The 13,573-nt window shown below is 43.8% G+C and overlaps 1 protein-coding gene and 1 long non-coding RNA gene across 3 annotated transcripts in view; one reads left to right on the top strand and one right to left on the bottom strand.

Moving 5' to 3' along the window:
* Positions 1-13,573, bottom strand: part of LOC141106351 (matrix metalloproteinase-9-like) — an 81,228-nt gene that overhangs the window by 15,110 nt on the left and 52,545 nt on the right. For both annotated transcript variants that reach the window (XM_073597066.1, XM_073597067.1), the window contains exons 5-6: positions 11,411-11,521; positions 5,875-5,925 (exon numbers count right to left, since the gene is read on the bottom strand). In XM_073597066.1, the coding sequence (XP_073453167.1) occupies positions 5,875-5,925; positions 11,411-11,521 (162 nt within the window). The remainder of the gene's footprint in view (positions 1-5,874; positions 5,926-11,410; positions 11,522-13,573) is intronic.
* Positions 1-13,573, top strand: part of LOC141106353 (uncharacterized) — a 110,177-nt gene that overhangs the window by 54,346 nt on the left and 42,258 nt on the right. The window contains exon 4 of the long non-coding RNA XR_012235712.1: positions 8,764-9,012. This is a non-coding gene — a long non-coding RNA (uncharacterized lncRNA). The remainder of the gene's footprint in view (positions 1-8,763; positions 9,013-13,573) is intronic.

Here is a 13,573-nt window from a genome sequence, read left to right as displayed (position 1 = left end):
ACAAATTCCAGAGGGTAGTGTTGGTAGGTTGACTAAAGCACCTAAACCCGAGGTAAGTACAGTAACAAGTCCTATTTGCAAACTCAGAACACCCAATAAGGAGATAGTATGCGTCCGGTCTAAACTACGTGGCATGTTCACCAAAGCCAGGAGTCTGGCGGACAAGATGGGAGAACTAGAGCTACTGTTGTACGAGGAGTATTTAGATTTTGTAGGAATTTCAGAGACTTGGTTCAACAGCTCTCATTAATGGCTGATAACCATTCAAGGGTATTCCCTATCGCAGGGATAGAGAGGGTAAAACAGTGGGAGGGGTATGCCTGTATATCAAAAATGATGTACAAGTGAATGTGAGAGATGACATCACTAATGGTGCAAGGGAGGAGGTGGAATCCTTATGGGTAGAGCTAACAAAAGGAGGAAACTAAGGGGAAAGTAATACTGGGCGTATGCTATAGGCCCCCTAACCAGAGGGAGGAGGGGGAGACGGACCTCCAATCACAATTTGGATTAGCGGCAAGGATGGAAAGTGTCATTATAATGGGGGATTTTAATTATTCAGACATAGACTGGACAGAAGTTACCGCGCATTCATCTAAATCTCGCCATTTCCTAAATGTCTTGCAGGACAATTTCATGGGTCAGATGGTAAATACACCCACAAGAAACAAAGCATTACTAGGCCTACTGATTACCAACAACACAGACCTGATCACAGATGTGGAACTACGGACAATTTAGGAAACACACAGGTCAATTAGTTTCAGTAAAACTCACACAAATAGGAAACATAAGGGGAATACAAAGACACTGAATTTCAAAAGACCCAACTTCCCTAAACTACGATCCTTGCTAGAAGATACTAAATGGGATAAAATCTTAGGAACAAAGAACATGGAGGAAAAATAGATATGCTTTAAGACCATATTAAATAAGGGTATTCGCCAGTGCATCCCAATGGGAAATAAATTTAAAAGAGCTAATAAAAGTCCTGAGCTGCTTAACTCCAATGTAAAAATGCATATAAAAGCAAAGGAGAAGGCCTTCAAAAAATACAAGGCTGAGGGATCATTATCAGCATTCCAACTTTACAAAGAATGCAACAAAAAATATAAGGGCGCAATCAGGGTGGCTAAGATAAAACACAGAAGGCACAGAGGAGGAGGAGAGTAAAAAAAAAAAAAATCTCAAGAAATATATATAAATAGTAAGAAAGGGAGGTCAGATCATATTGGCCCCATAAAGAATGATGAAGGGAATCTGGTTACTAAGGCTGGAGAGATGGCGAAGGTATTGAATTTATTCTTCTTCTCAGTCTTCCCGAGGGAAATGGGGGGATTCAGTAACCAAAACTGCAATGTTTATCCTCATGACACGTCACAGGAAGTGCCCTCATGGCTAACAGAGGATAGAATTAGAAATACACTTAAAAAACGTAACATTAATAAGTCACCGGGACCAAATGGCTTGCACCCGTGGGTCCTTAAGGAACTCAGTCAAGTACTTGCCAGACCATTGTTCCTAATTTTTACAGTCTACTGACTGGAATGGTACCATTAGATTGGAGAAAAGCCAATGTAGCTTCAATATTTCAAAAAGGGTCAAGATACATCCCTGGGAATTACAGACCAGTTAGCCTAACATTAATAGTATGCAAGCTCTTGGAGGGGATGATAAGGGACTATATACAAGATTTTAGTAATGAAAACGGTATTATTATTAGCAGTAATCAGCATGGATTCATGAAGAATCGTTCTTGCCAAACCAACCTATTAACCTTCTATGAGGTGGTGAGCTGCCATCTAGATAAAGGAAGGCCCATAGACATGGTGCATCTGGATTTTGCAAAGGCATTTGATACAGTTCCCCATAAACGTTTACTGTACAAACTAGGGTCTGTTGGCATGGACCATAGTGTGAGTACATGGAATGAAAACAGGCTACAGGAGCGAGTTCAGAGGGTAGTGTCAGAGGGTAGTGATAAACAGGGAGTACTCAGAGTACTCCAGAGTACGACCTGGAGGATGGGATAAACAACTCAATCTAAGTTTGCAGACGATACTAAGCTAAGCAGGGCAATAATTTCTCTGCAGAATGTGGAAACCTTGCAAGAAGATTTACAAATTAATGTGATGGGCAACTACATGGCAAATGATGTTTAATGTAGAAAAAATTTAAATAATACATTTGGGTGGCAAAAATATGAATGCAATCTACTCACTAGGGGGAGAACCTCTGGGGGAATCTAGGATGGAAAAGGACCTGGGGGTCCTAGTGGATGATAGCCTTAGCAGTGGCATGCAATGCCAAGCTGCTGCAAGCAAACCAAACAGAATATTGGCATGCATTAAAAAGGGGATTAGCTCCAGAGATAAAACAATAATTCTCCTACTCTACAAGACTCTGGTCTGGCCGCACCTGGAGTATGCTGTCCAGTTCTGGGCACCAGTCCTCGGGAAGGATGTGCTGGAGCTGGAGTCAGTCCAGAGAAGGGCAACAAAGCTAACAAAGGGACTGGAGGACCGTAGTTATGAGGAAATGTTACGAGCACTGAAATTATTCTCTCTGGAGAAGAGACGCTTGAGAGGGGATATGATTTTGATGTACAAATACCGTACTGGTGACCCCATAATAGGGATAAAACTGTTCAGCGAAAGGGAATTTAAAAAGACACGCGGCCATTCACTAAAATTAGAAGAGAAGCAGCTTGACCTTAAACGGCATAGAGGGTTCTTTACTGTAAGAGCGGTAAGGATGTGGAATTCAGTTCTACAGGCAGAGGTTTCAGTGGGGAACATCGATAATTTAAAAAACTATTAGATAAGCACCTGAACGACCACAACATACAGGGATATACAATCTAATACTAACATAAAAGCACACACACAGGTTGGACTTGATGGACTTTTTTCAATCTCACCTACTATGTAACTATGTAACTACAGCATGTTATACTTACCTGCTCTGCACAATGGTTTTGCACAGAGCAGCCCCGATCCTCTTCTTCTAGGGTCCTCCGCCGGCACTCCAGGCTCCTTCTATTTGGCTAGTGCCCTAATGGAAAGTCGCTTTTCATGGGGGAACCTGTGTGTGCTTGCTCCCGAGTTGCCCTGTCTGCGTCCATTGACACAGAGCTGGCAGCTCGGTTCCGCCCCCTGCTTGCTCGGCACAGCAGTTGATTGACAGCAGTGGGAGCCAATGGCTCCCGCTGTTATAAATCTGTCCAGGGAGGAGGGAGACAGCAGGGAGAGCCGGTGCTCTCGTGCACATCGCTGGATCACATCAGGAGAGCTGGGGGGATTTTGCAGCACACAAGGTTTTTCACCCTAATGCATAATGCATTAAGGTGAAAAGCCTTAAGGCTTTAGAACCTCTTTCAATATGTGGAAAAGGTTCAAGGTAGATGCAGTAATGCAGACTGGTAATTTCATGGATGCCAAGTATGGTGTGTTTAGGGCTGGCTAGCAGAAGGCCGAGTCAATTATCCAAGCAAGGGAGGCAGCAATCAGCAGTGTATTTGTTAAACAGGCATGGTTGGGGCAGGCACCAATCAGTAGCACAGTTGCTATCTAGGAAAAGGTCAGGGCAGGCGGTGTTCAATATAGTAACATGTATCTAGGCAAGGTCAGGAGGCTAAAAGTAGAATATGTCATCCAAGCAAGGGGTCAACTAAAAGTAGCAATACAAGACAATACACATTTATAGGCACCAGGTAGCTGAATGCTTTCACAAGCCCAGAGTCATGGGCTTGTAATATTTAAATAAAGAGCCACAGAGCCACCAATGAATGAAGAGAAGAGGCTAGGCAGACAGAGCTGAACCATTGGCTAGAAACATGAATGCATCCCGAGTGGAGTGCCTCCACCAACCCATTGAAGAGGGGGAGTTGCAAGCAGTTCCGGAATGCTTCAGCAAGGGAAGGCAGGCCAAGTGGCTGCTGCAGGGAGAGAGACAGGAGGCATGACAGCTGCAACAGTAATTGATTGATTTGGAATTTTATGTTTTCCTTTCCTGTTTGACATAGCTCAATTGGTAAATTGACTTCTGCCAAGCAGAAGCTGTCACACGTGGTCCAAAGTTTGGCCTGTCCCTGCTGAACTGCCCAAATTTTAATCCATCTGAAGTAAGTCTTGAGTAGCTCTGGTCACACTATCCTCCATATTATAAGAATTACCAGGTATTTTCCTCATGGATCAAGCATCCCATATCCTGCTGATTTCTCTTATCCTATATAAATATACTATATAACCCCAAAGACATCCATGTACAAGCATTCCATAGCACCCAATAAGAATGCTTTTTTAGTTAATCTGCTAAGGGTTATTGAACCTCAACAAAAATGATGTAAGTCCACATGACTTGATCATTTAAAGCTTAAAGTGGAGTTCCACCCACTTTTACAACTCTTCAGCATCCCTCACTAAACTGTGCACTGTAAACGAATTGGATATATTTTTATTTTTTTTCTCAGCACCTACTGTATATCTGCTGTATTCATTTTTCACTTCCTCCTCCCTGGCCGTGGCCCATCGCATCATTTCCTGTTTGCAAAGCCTTCTGGGAAGGGGCGGCAACTTCCTCGGACACTGCCGTTGCTATGGAAACCTGACCTGAAACCTATTACACTGCTTGTGCTGCACTGAGCATGTGCGAGATCTGCAAGGATGAGATCCAGGAAGAAATACAATCTGGCTTCAGATGCCCACACTTAAGATGGCCACGGCCTGCTGTAAGTTTATAAAATAACAAACTACTACTATAAACTAACAAAACAGACCTTAGTTTACAGACTAACTTTACTAGAATACATTAAGCTTGTGTATTATAGGGGTATTTTTATTTAAAAAGTATAATTTCGGTTGGAACACCACTTTAACAATTGTCAAAACGTTTTCTTTTTTAGTCTTGACCGGAATGTAGTGTTAAAACCTCAGTAAGTTTTATTGCTATTTCCTTATTTATTAGGAAGATTTACCCTCGCTTCATGTGTGGTCACAGGGACAAGAAATGAGCACGGACAGTAACAATTTTTTTTTGCTGACTGTGTCACCATTAGTGAGTTAAAGTGGACCTTTACTCAAAATTGAAAGTATTGCTCATCCCCCTCGCCTCCTCCCCTAACACATTTGAAGTTATGATTAAGCGTCTGTGGACGTGAAACACATTAACCAGGTTCCTTGTGTACCTGTGCTGCTGTCAAGATTTTAACCTTGAAATAAAGATTCTGGAGTTTTAATATTCAAGGTGTTATCCATTTTTTATTTTTTGCATTGATTATGGTATGAGCCATCCAGCACCCTAGCAAGTAGCAAGGGCAATACAGTGATGGACCAACCAGGAGAGGTGCTTTATTTTTTTCATCCCATTTGAGGGTCTTTTTTTCAGGGAGCAGGCTTTTTTGACAGGTGCCCACTCCAACTCCCTCAATTCGCACCTAATCGATAATGACATCCACTTGGGATATCCCCCTGTCTGTAGCCTCCTGGAACATGTCACACATCCCAGGAGGCTACAGGACCAATCCCATAACACTGCTGTGCCTCACACATTCACAATAGGGAGCCAGTTGTGGGACATCAGGAAATCACAGCTGGCTCCCAAATCCAAAATGGCGGCACCTAAAAACAGAAGTCTGGGGAAGAATTGACTATGGGGAGGATAGTACTGGACTCCATGTGCTGGTAAGTGTTTGTAGCTGCTGACTTTTGATTTTTTTTTAAACAAGAGTGATGTTCCTCTAATATTTAATTCATAACTCCTACCCACTCAACCCAAAACAAAGAGGTATGTTTTGGCTTGAATTGGGCTTTGAGCTTGGTGTGGCCTCTGATCTTTTGCACAGGAAACCCACCACATCGACACAATGCCACATACCATTTTTAAGCACTTGTCTTCTTGAAGACCACCAGAGTCCACTCTGAATACCTACAATAAGAGAAATGGGAAGTATTAGCACCAGAGATATAATTGAACCCAGAGATCTCATAACCCCAACTTACCCAAAGTCTATCTCTAAGAAAAAACATTTACTATCAATTAAATATGATAAAACTTGCTTTGGAGAATACTCCATGCCAAGTGTCAGTTGAAAAGCAAATAACATTTTCAGGTGTATATAAAAAGAGATAAAAATACTTAATGAAGGTAAAGATTTGCCCTTGTATAAATCAGTGGTAAATTTGTGTCACATATGACAAACAAGGGGACATCAGCTACATCTGGGAGAATGATTTTATCATCAGTAGTAATGATAACATTAATAAAAGATTTTGTAAAAGGACTTGAGACATTTTTACATTTAAGTGCTTACCGACCAGCCGCCGTCATTATACTGCGGCAGGTTGGCTCCCCTGTGCGAATCGCCGTAGGTGTACGTCCGTTGCTTTAAGAGCTCTAGGGGGCGCCTGCACCTGCGGCGCAATGCCAGAGCCGGTGCGACGCCCACCAGCGACCCGCGATAGCTCCTCAGAGAGCTTGAACGGGGATCTGTCAGTGCAAACAGACAGATCCCCGTTCTGTCAGGGAAGTAGAGAGAGATCTGCTGTTCCTAGTAATCAGGAACAGCGATCTCTCTCTACTCCCTGTCAGTCCCATCCCCCCACAGTTAGAAAGACCTTCCTAGGACACACTTAACCCCTTAATAGCCCCCTAGTGTTAACTCCTTCCTTGCCAGTGATCATAGGTGTGCTCAGCCTATTGCATTAGGGTGTGCACCCTTAAGCTCAAACACACATGTGTGTGCGGGTGTCTACATATATATGACCCCAGCACATTGATCTCCCTGCCGGCACAGTGAAAAAGAAGAGCATAAACACTTCTCCTATGGCAGAGCCAGTAAGAGGGAGATCTTTTCCCTGTTTTTGCTGCTACACAGAGCGATAACACTAATGTGCATTGGGTGATTAGGGTGTGCCTGGGCACACCCGGCACACCCTGTGCGCATGCCTATGCCAGTGATATTTATACAGTAATCAGTGTTTTTTTTTTAGCTCTGGTCGCTGTATAAATGTCAATGGTCCCAAAAAAGTGTAGAAAGTGTCCAATCTGTCTGCCGCAATGTCGCAGTCCCGCAAAAATCGCTGATCACTGCCATTACTAGTAAAAAAAATGTTTTAATAAAAATGCCATAAATCTATCCCCTATTTTGTAGACGCTATAACGTTTGCGTAAACCAATCAATATACGCTTAATGCGATTTTTTTAACAAAAATATGTATAAGAATACATATTGGCCTAAACGGATGAAGAAATGTTTATTTTATTTTTTTGGATATTTATTATAGCAAAAAGTAAAAAATATTGTTTTTTTTATCAAAATTGTCGCTCTTTTTTGGTTTATAGCGCAAAAAATAAAAACTGCAGAGGTGATCAAATACCATAAAAAGAATGCTCTATTTGTGGGGAAAAAAGGTCATAAATTTTGTTTGTGTACAACGTCGCATGACAGCTCAATTGTCAGTTAAAGCGACCCAGTGTTGTATCGCAAAAAATGGCCTGGTCAGAAAGTGGGTAAATCCTTCCAGGGCTGAAGTGGTTAAGCAGTACTCAAGGATAGTATGGTAAATTTGTGTCCTTGGAATTGATCTGACCATCTGGTCACACCATGAAAATCTTTATTTTTGCAAAATTGGCCACATTTGGGGTGGTTGGGAAATTGAATTTCCTTCCTCTGGACCCAAACTGGTGTTTGTAAGAGATTGAATCTGATGGTCCGAAACTGGTGTTTGCAAGAAGTTACATAGTTACATAGTAGGTGAGGTCGAAAAAAGACACAAGTCCATCAAGTCCAACCTATGTGTGTGATTATATGTCAGTATTACATTGTATATCCCTGTATGTTGAGGTCGTTCAGATGCTTATCTAATAGTTTCTTGAAACTATTGATGCTCCCCACTGAGACCACCGCCTGTGGAAGGGAATTCCACATCCTTGCTGCTCTTGCAGGAAAGAACCCTCTACGTAGTTTAAGAATAAACCTTTTTTCTTCTAATTTTAATGAGTGGCCACAAGTCTTGTTAAACTCTCTTCCGCGAAAAAGTTTTATCCCTATTGTGGGGTCACTAGTATGGTATTTATAAATTGAAATCATATCCCCTCTCAAGCGTCTCTTCTCCAGAGAGAATAAGTTCAGTGCTCCCAACCTTTCCTCATAACTAATATCCTCCAGACCCTTTATTAGCTTTGTTGATCTTCTTTGTACTCGCTCCATTTCCAGTACAATCTTCCTGAGCACTGGTGCCCAGAAATGGACAGCATACTCTAGGTGCGGCCGGACCAGAGTCTTGTATCGTTGTATCATTTTATCTCTGGAATTAATCCCCTTTTTAATGCTGCCAATATTCTGTTTGCTTTGTTAGCAGCAGCTTGGCATTGCATGCCATTGCTGAGCCTATCATCTACTAGGACCCCCAGGTCCTTTTCCATCCTAGATTCCCCCAGAGGTTCTCCCCCCAGTGTATAGATTGCATTCATATTTTTGCCACCCAAAGTTAAATCTGATGGACAAACTGCCAACAGGACAGGAAGTGAGGGGTAGTCATTCTAATGGAGCCCTGGATAACAGTAAATACCTGACATGGGTTCTAATCTAAAAAGAAATAAACTCATCCTATTTTTTAATTGCAGCAGTTAACTACTATTTACAAAATATTGGAAGCAATTTAGAATGGATTTATGATGTACAGCATTTTGAGGCAAAGAAAAAGAAGAGCTTATACATTTTCTAATCCTAATCCTGTGCTTACACTCAGTTTTTATCCTCAGGGCTCAAGCAGGAAAATGGGATGGCGAGGAGCATGGAGAAGACAAATTACATTCGCATATGAGATGGTCTACCACAAGTTTGCTTTAAAAGAGATGTACAGCCAAAGCTGGAGAGGCAGCCCAGAGAGCAAGGACTGATGGTCACCGCTCTCTGCTAAAAGATAGAGAAATGAGCAATCAGTGGTCAGTTCTCTGGCTTAGAGCCAGCGGAGGGCAGCTGCAGTATCAGACCAATGTTGCTGCGTGGAGGTGAGTATGTTTATTTTATTTAAAACCCCAAACTTCTCCTTTAATGCAAAAAGGTTATTGTGTACCAATCCTCTTATGAGGACACATACACAAATCCTCTTATGAGAATGCATCTACCTGCTCACATCTGGCAGTTAAAAACAGGATAGGGTGTTTAAGGCAGTCATTGCTTTACAATTACAAGGTCTCTGTTTGCACAAGCAACCCATGGCAATCAGGAAAGTTTGAAAAAAAGAGAGAGACCAGTGAGACACATTAACCGCTCAGGGCCGGATTTGCCATAAGGCCACCGAGGCCAGGCCTCGGGGCGGCAGTGGTGCAGGGGCGGCGCCGCTCCTGCGGCGACTTCGCGGCCGCCCCCCCCTTTCAGGCTGCCCGTTAAAGTTGATTAAGGGCACCCGTGCCCTTAGAAAAGATGGCCGCGAGCCGCCCACTACTGCGAATGCGCAGTTCTGAGGCAGCCGGGCTCGGGAAAGCTCGTACGCGCTTGGCCAGGCGGCGCATGCGCAGTAGCGTGATTGCGCCGCCCGGCGCCATTTTTGAAAAGAATAAGAAGTAATGTCAGCGGTGCGGCGGCGGGGGGAGAGAGATGACATCTCTCATTGCCAGCACCGCTGTTCCGCCCTCCTTCATCTGGTGGCAGACAGGCAGCGTGGCAAGTGACATCCCCATCTGGTGGCAGCGTGGCAAGTGACATCCCCATCTGGTGGCAGCGTGGCAAGTGACATCCCCATCTGGTGGCAGCGTGGCAAGTGACATCCCCATCTGGTGGCAGCGTGGCAAGTGACATCCCCATCTGGTGGCAGCGTGGCAAGTGACATCCCCATCTGGTGGCAGCATGGCAAGTGACATCCCCATCTGGTGGCAGCCAGGCAGCGTGGCAAGTGACATCTCCATCTGGTGGCAGCCAGGCAGTGTAGCAAGTGACATCTCCATCTGGTGGCAGCGTGGCAAGTGACATCTCCATCTGGTGGCAGCGTGGCAAGTGACATCCCCATCTGGTGGCAGGCAGAGTGGCAAGTGACATCTCCATCTGGTGGCAGCGTGGCAAGTGACATCCCCATCTGGTGGCAGGCAGAGTGGCAAGTGACATCTCCATCTGGTGGCAGCGTGGCAAGTGACATCCCCATCTGGTGGCAGCCAGGCAGTGTGGCAAGTGACATCACCATGTGGTGGCATCATGGCAAGTGACATCTCGATCTGGTGGCAGGCATAGTGTCAAGTGACAAGCGATGGTGGCAAGTGACACGCTCAGGGCTCCCAATGATTCTGCATTATGGTGAGTTGAACTATTTCATTTTATATTACAATGTAATGATATAAATAATGTGTTTCAATCATCCTGACACCATACCAACCATGGTGCCAGGGATGATTGAAGCACTAACACCAGCCATTGCCCTGAAAAATTGCCTGCGAAAAATCCTTACCCCTCGCGCGCTTACCCTGAAGTATTTTTAGTCTGTACAATTAAAGCCAGTTGTTTTCAGTGTTCTCGTGTATGGAGATATGTTTTTAATTGATCTATTGTAGCATCATCAATAAAGGACAAGAATGGTGGTGTGTGTGTGTGGGGGGGGGGTTGGGGGCGGCATTGAAGAACCCGGCCTTGGGGCGGCAAAGGGAGTAAATCCGGGCCTGTAACCGCTTCTGGACCAGCCGCTGCAGTTTTACTGCGGCAGATTGGCTCCACTGCGCGAAACCACGTTACTGTACGTGGTCTTGCGAGGTCCGGATAGTAGGCGCACGTGCGATCATGACCAGGAGACACAGAACAGGGACGAGAGTGTGTAAACACACACTTCCCTGTTCTGTTCTGACAGGAGTAACAGATCGTGTGTTCCTATTAGCTAGGAACCACAATCTGTCACTTCCTGTAGTTAGTCCCTCCCCCTTCAGTTAGAATCACCTCCCAGGGAACACAGTTAACCCCTTCACCGCCCCCTATTGTTAACCCCTTAACTGCCAGTGACATTTTTGCAGTAATCAATGCATTTTTAATCGCACTGATCACTGTAATAATGCCAATGGTTCCAAAAATGTGTCAAAATTGTCTGATGTGTCCGCCATAATGTTGCAGATCACCGCCATTAATAGTAAAAAGAATAAAAATAAACAACTGCGCAATTGTCAGTTAAAGCGACGCAGTGCCGAAACGCAAAAAGGGCTCTGGTCAGGAAGGGGGTAAATTCTTCCTGGGCTGAAGTGGTTAAAGTGTGTAAATCTATTTGAAGGCCAAGTTTTCTGAACCTGAAATGATCTCACTGGGGACTCTCAAACATGCTTCTTGACCAATGCCTGAATGAAGCATAAAATGGCCACCAAATCCATATGTACATAAAGCATGGGACACCCAGTTTATTTACCACACTTTCCCAACCACTCTGTGCTAACTCACCTCTCCACTGCACTTTCATGCAGCATCCGACGATGCAGACAAACAGGATGACGACCCCAAGGCACAGAGGCAGGACCAGCCAAAGTCTGGAATTTCCAGGCATGACAGCAACTGCAAATGACAAGGGCAAAGAGATCAGTATAGGATAGTATACAGGCATACTAACCTCTAGTAGACAAGTCTGTTAACCAGCTTGTACATAATAAAGTAAATGTTTAGGGATTCTGTATATATTTTATTTATTTATTAAAACTAAAAATAACATTTTTATAAACCTTTTTTTTAAATTAGGTAAATATGAAATAACGCATGTTGTTTGTATTTCGGTATGCAGCCAGCAGGTGGGGCTGTCGGATCCTTTTCACAGGTTTTTCAGGATTTTCCTGGTTGCTTTAGAAAAAAAAAAGCCTGTTTACAGAGGACAGTAGCTCAAGCTGACATGTACACAAATTTGAATGAGTGAGAGCAGTGGCGTTTATTTTAATTTTGTATAGAGCGGATGATTAGAGACAAATTTATTTGTTGTGTATTCATTAATTGGGAGATTTTTCATCGCTTTCTATTTGAGGGATGTCAGACAGAACAGAAAGTAAAGTGGATATCTCTTCAGCTCCTTGATGGTCCGATCAGGTCCACTAAAAAAACACAAGGGGACTCCACATGAGTGAATTGGAGGTAGTCGAGTGTAAACGAACAACAGATTCTGTTTACTCCAAGCCGCCCATACAGTACAGCTGTGCAGAATCTGAGCGGACACGGATGTGTCATCTGCCCGCTCTGCTTCAGCAAGGGACCTGTAAGCTGATCCCCTGCTGATCATAAAAGTAACTGCCCCATGTGAAAGGGGCCTAAAGCAAGGTCCAATTTGGTCCAGCAGGGTGGGAAATCCTTCCTGATCTCCCAGGAGGCCATCTGATATTTCTTGAATCAACTATCCCTGGCATCACCTATAAGGCCTCATACACACGGACGTTTTTAGAGCGGCGTTTTTGAACTTTTTTTGCAGCTTAAAAACGCCACTCCATGTTATTCAATGGCCTCATACACACCATGGCGTTTTTGAGCTGTAACAGGCATTGGTGTTTCTAAGCTCCAAACGAAAAACAGGACCAGCGCATTCTGAGGCTCCAGCGCTAGAGCTGTTTTAATGATGACAAAAGCTCAAAAACACGCGTTTTCGAGCATCTGCGTTTTTAAGCTATAAAAATGTATTATGTGATTGGTCACTGTATGTAAGGAAAAACAGGAAAAAGTCCTTTGCACACCCGGGGGATTGTGGGAAAGAGAAAGAGGAGGAACAATGCCAGCTCTGTTTCACAGCCAGCTCTAATTTCAGCTGTGGAGGCCCATCCCGAGCTTTGGGACCTTGCTCACCCACAGCATGGGGACCGTATATTTAAAAATAAAGTGTGGATGGAGATCAGCTCATCGATCACCCCGGGGTAGGAAGCTATGTCACATGGTGAACAAAAGGAAACAAGTAAGTCTATGTTCATGGAATGCATGATCTGTTTGCTCTGTAATGTCAATGTAGAATGCAAAACCCTTATTAACCTCTTCCTTTCCACTTTCCTCTTCTTGTTAACTATTCTTTAGGCAAAGCCCTTCAGCGGCGGTGGAAATCCCTCCGCGATCGCGTGAGGGGGGACCTCACGGAAGAGGAAAAGGCAGCCCGGTCCGGAGCGCCAGCGCCCAAAAAGAAGCTGTACATGTATCACCAGAACCTGGCCTTCGTAAGGCAAGCGATGATTAACAGCACCAGAGAGTTTTATTGTTTTTTTATTGTCTTCTTTTTACATCATATAATTACCCCTGTGCATGTATAATGTCAACTAACTATTTAACCGCTTCAGCCCTGGAATATTTTACCCCCTTCCTGACCAGAGCACATTTTGCGATTCGGCACTGAGTCGCTTTAACTGACAATTGCGCGGTCGTGCGACGTTGCACTCAAAAACAAAATTGACGTCCTTTTTTTCCCACAAATAGAGCTTTCTTTTGGTGGTTTTTGATCACCTCTGCGGTTTTTATTGTTTGCGCTATCAACAAAAAAAAGTGACAATTTTGAAAAAAACTAATTATTTTTTACTTTTTGTTATAATAAATATCCCCCCAAAATTTCATTATTTATTTTTTTTTTACTAGTAATGGTGGCAATCTGCG

The sequence above is a fragment of the Aquarana catesbeiana genome, linkage group LG08 (assembly GCF_042186555.1).
Source record: "Aquarana catesbeiana isolate 2022-GZ linkage group LG08, ASM4218655v1, whole genome shotgun sequence".
Taxonomy (NCBI): Eukaryota; Metazoa; Chordata; class Amphibia; order Anura; family Ranidae; genus Aquarana; species Aquarana catesbeiana.
This window is presented reverse-complemented; position numbering and strand designations above follow the sequence as displayed.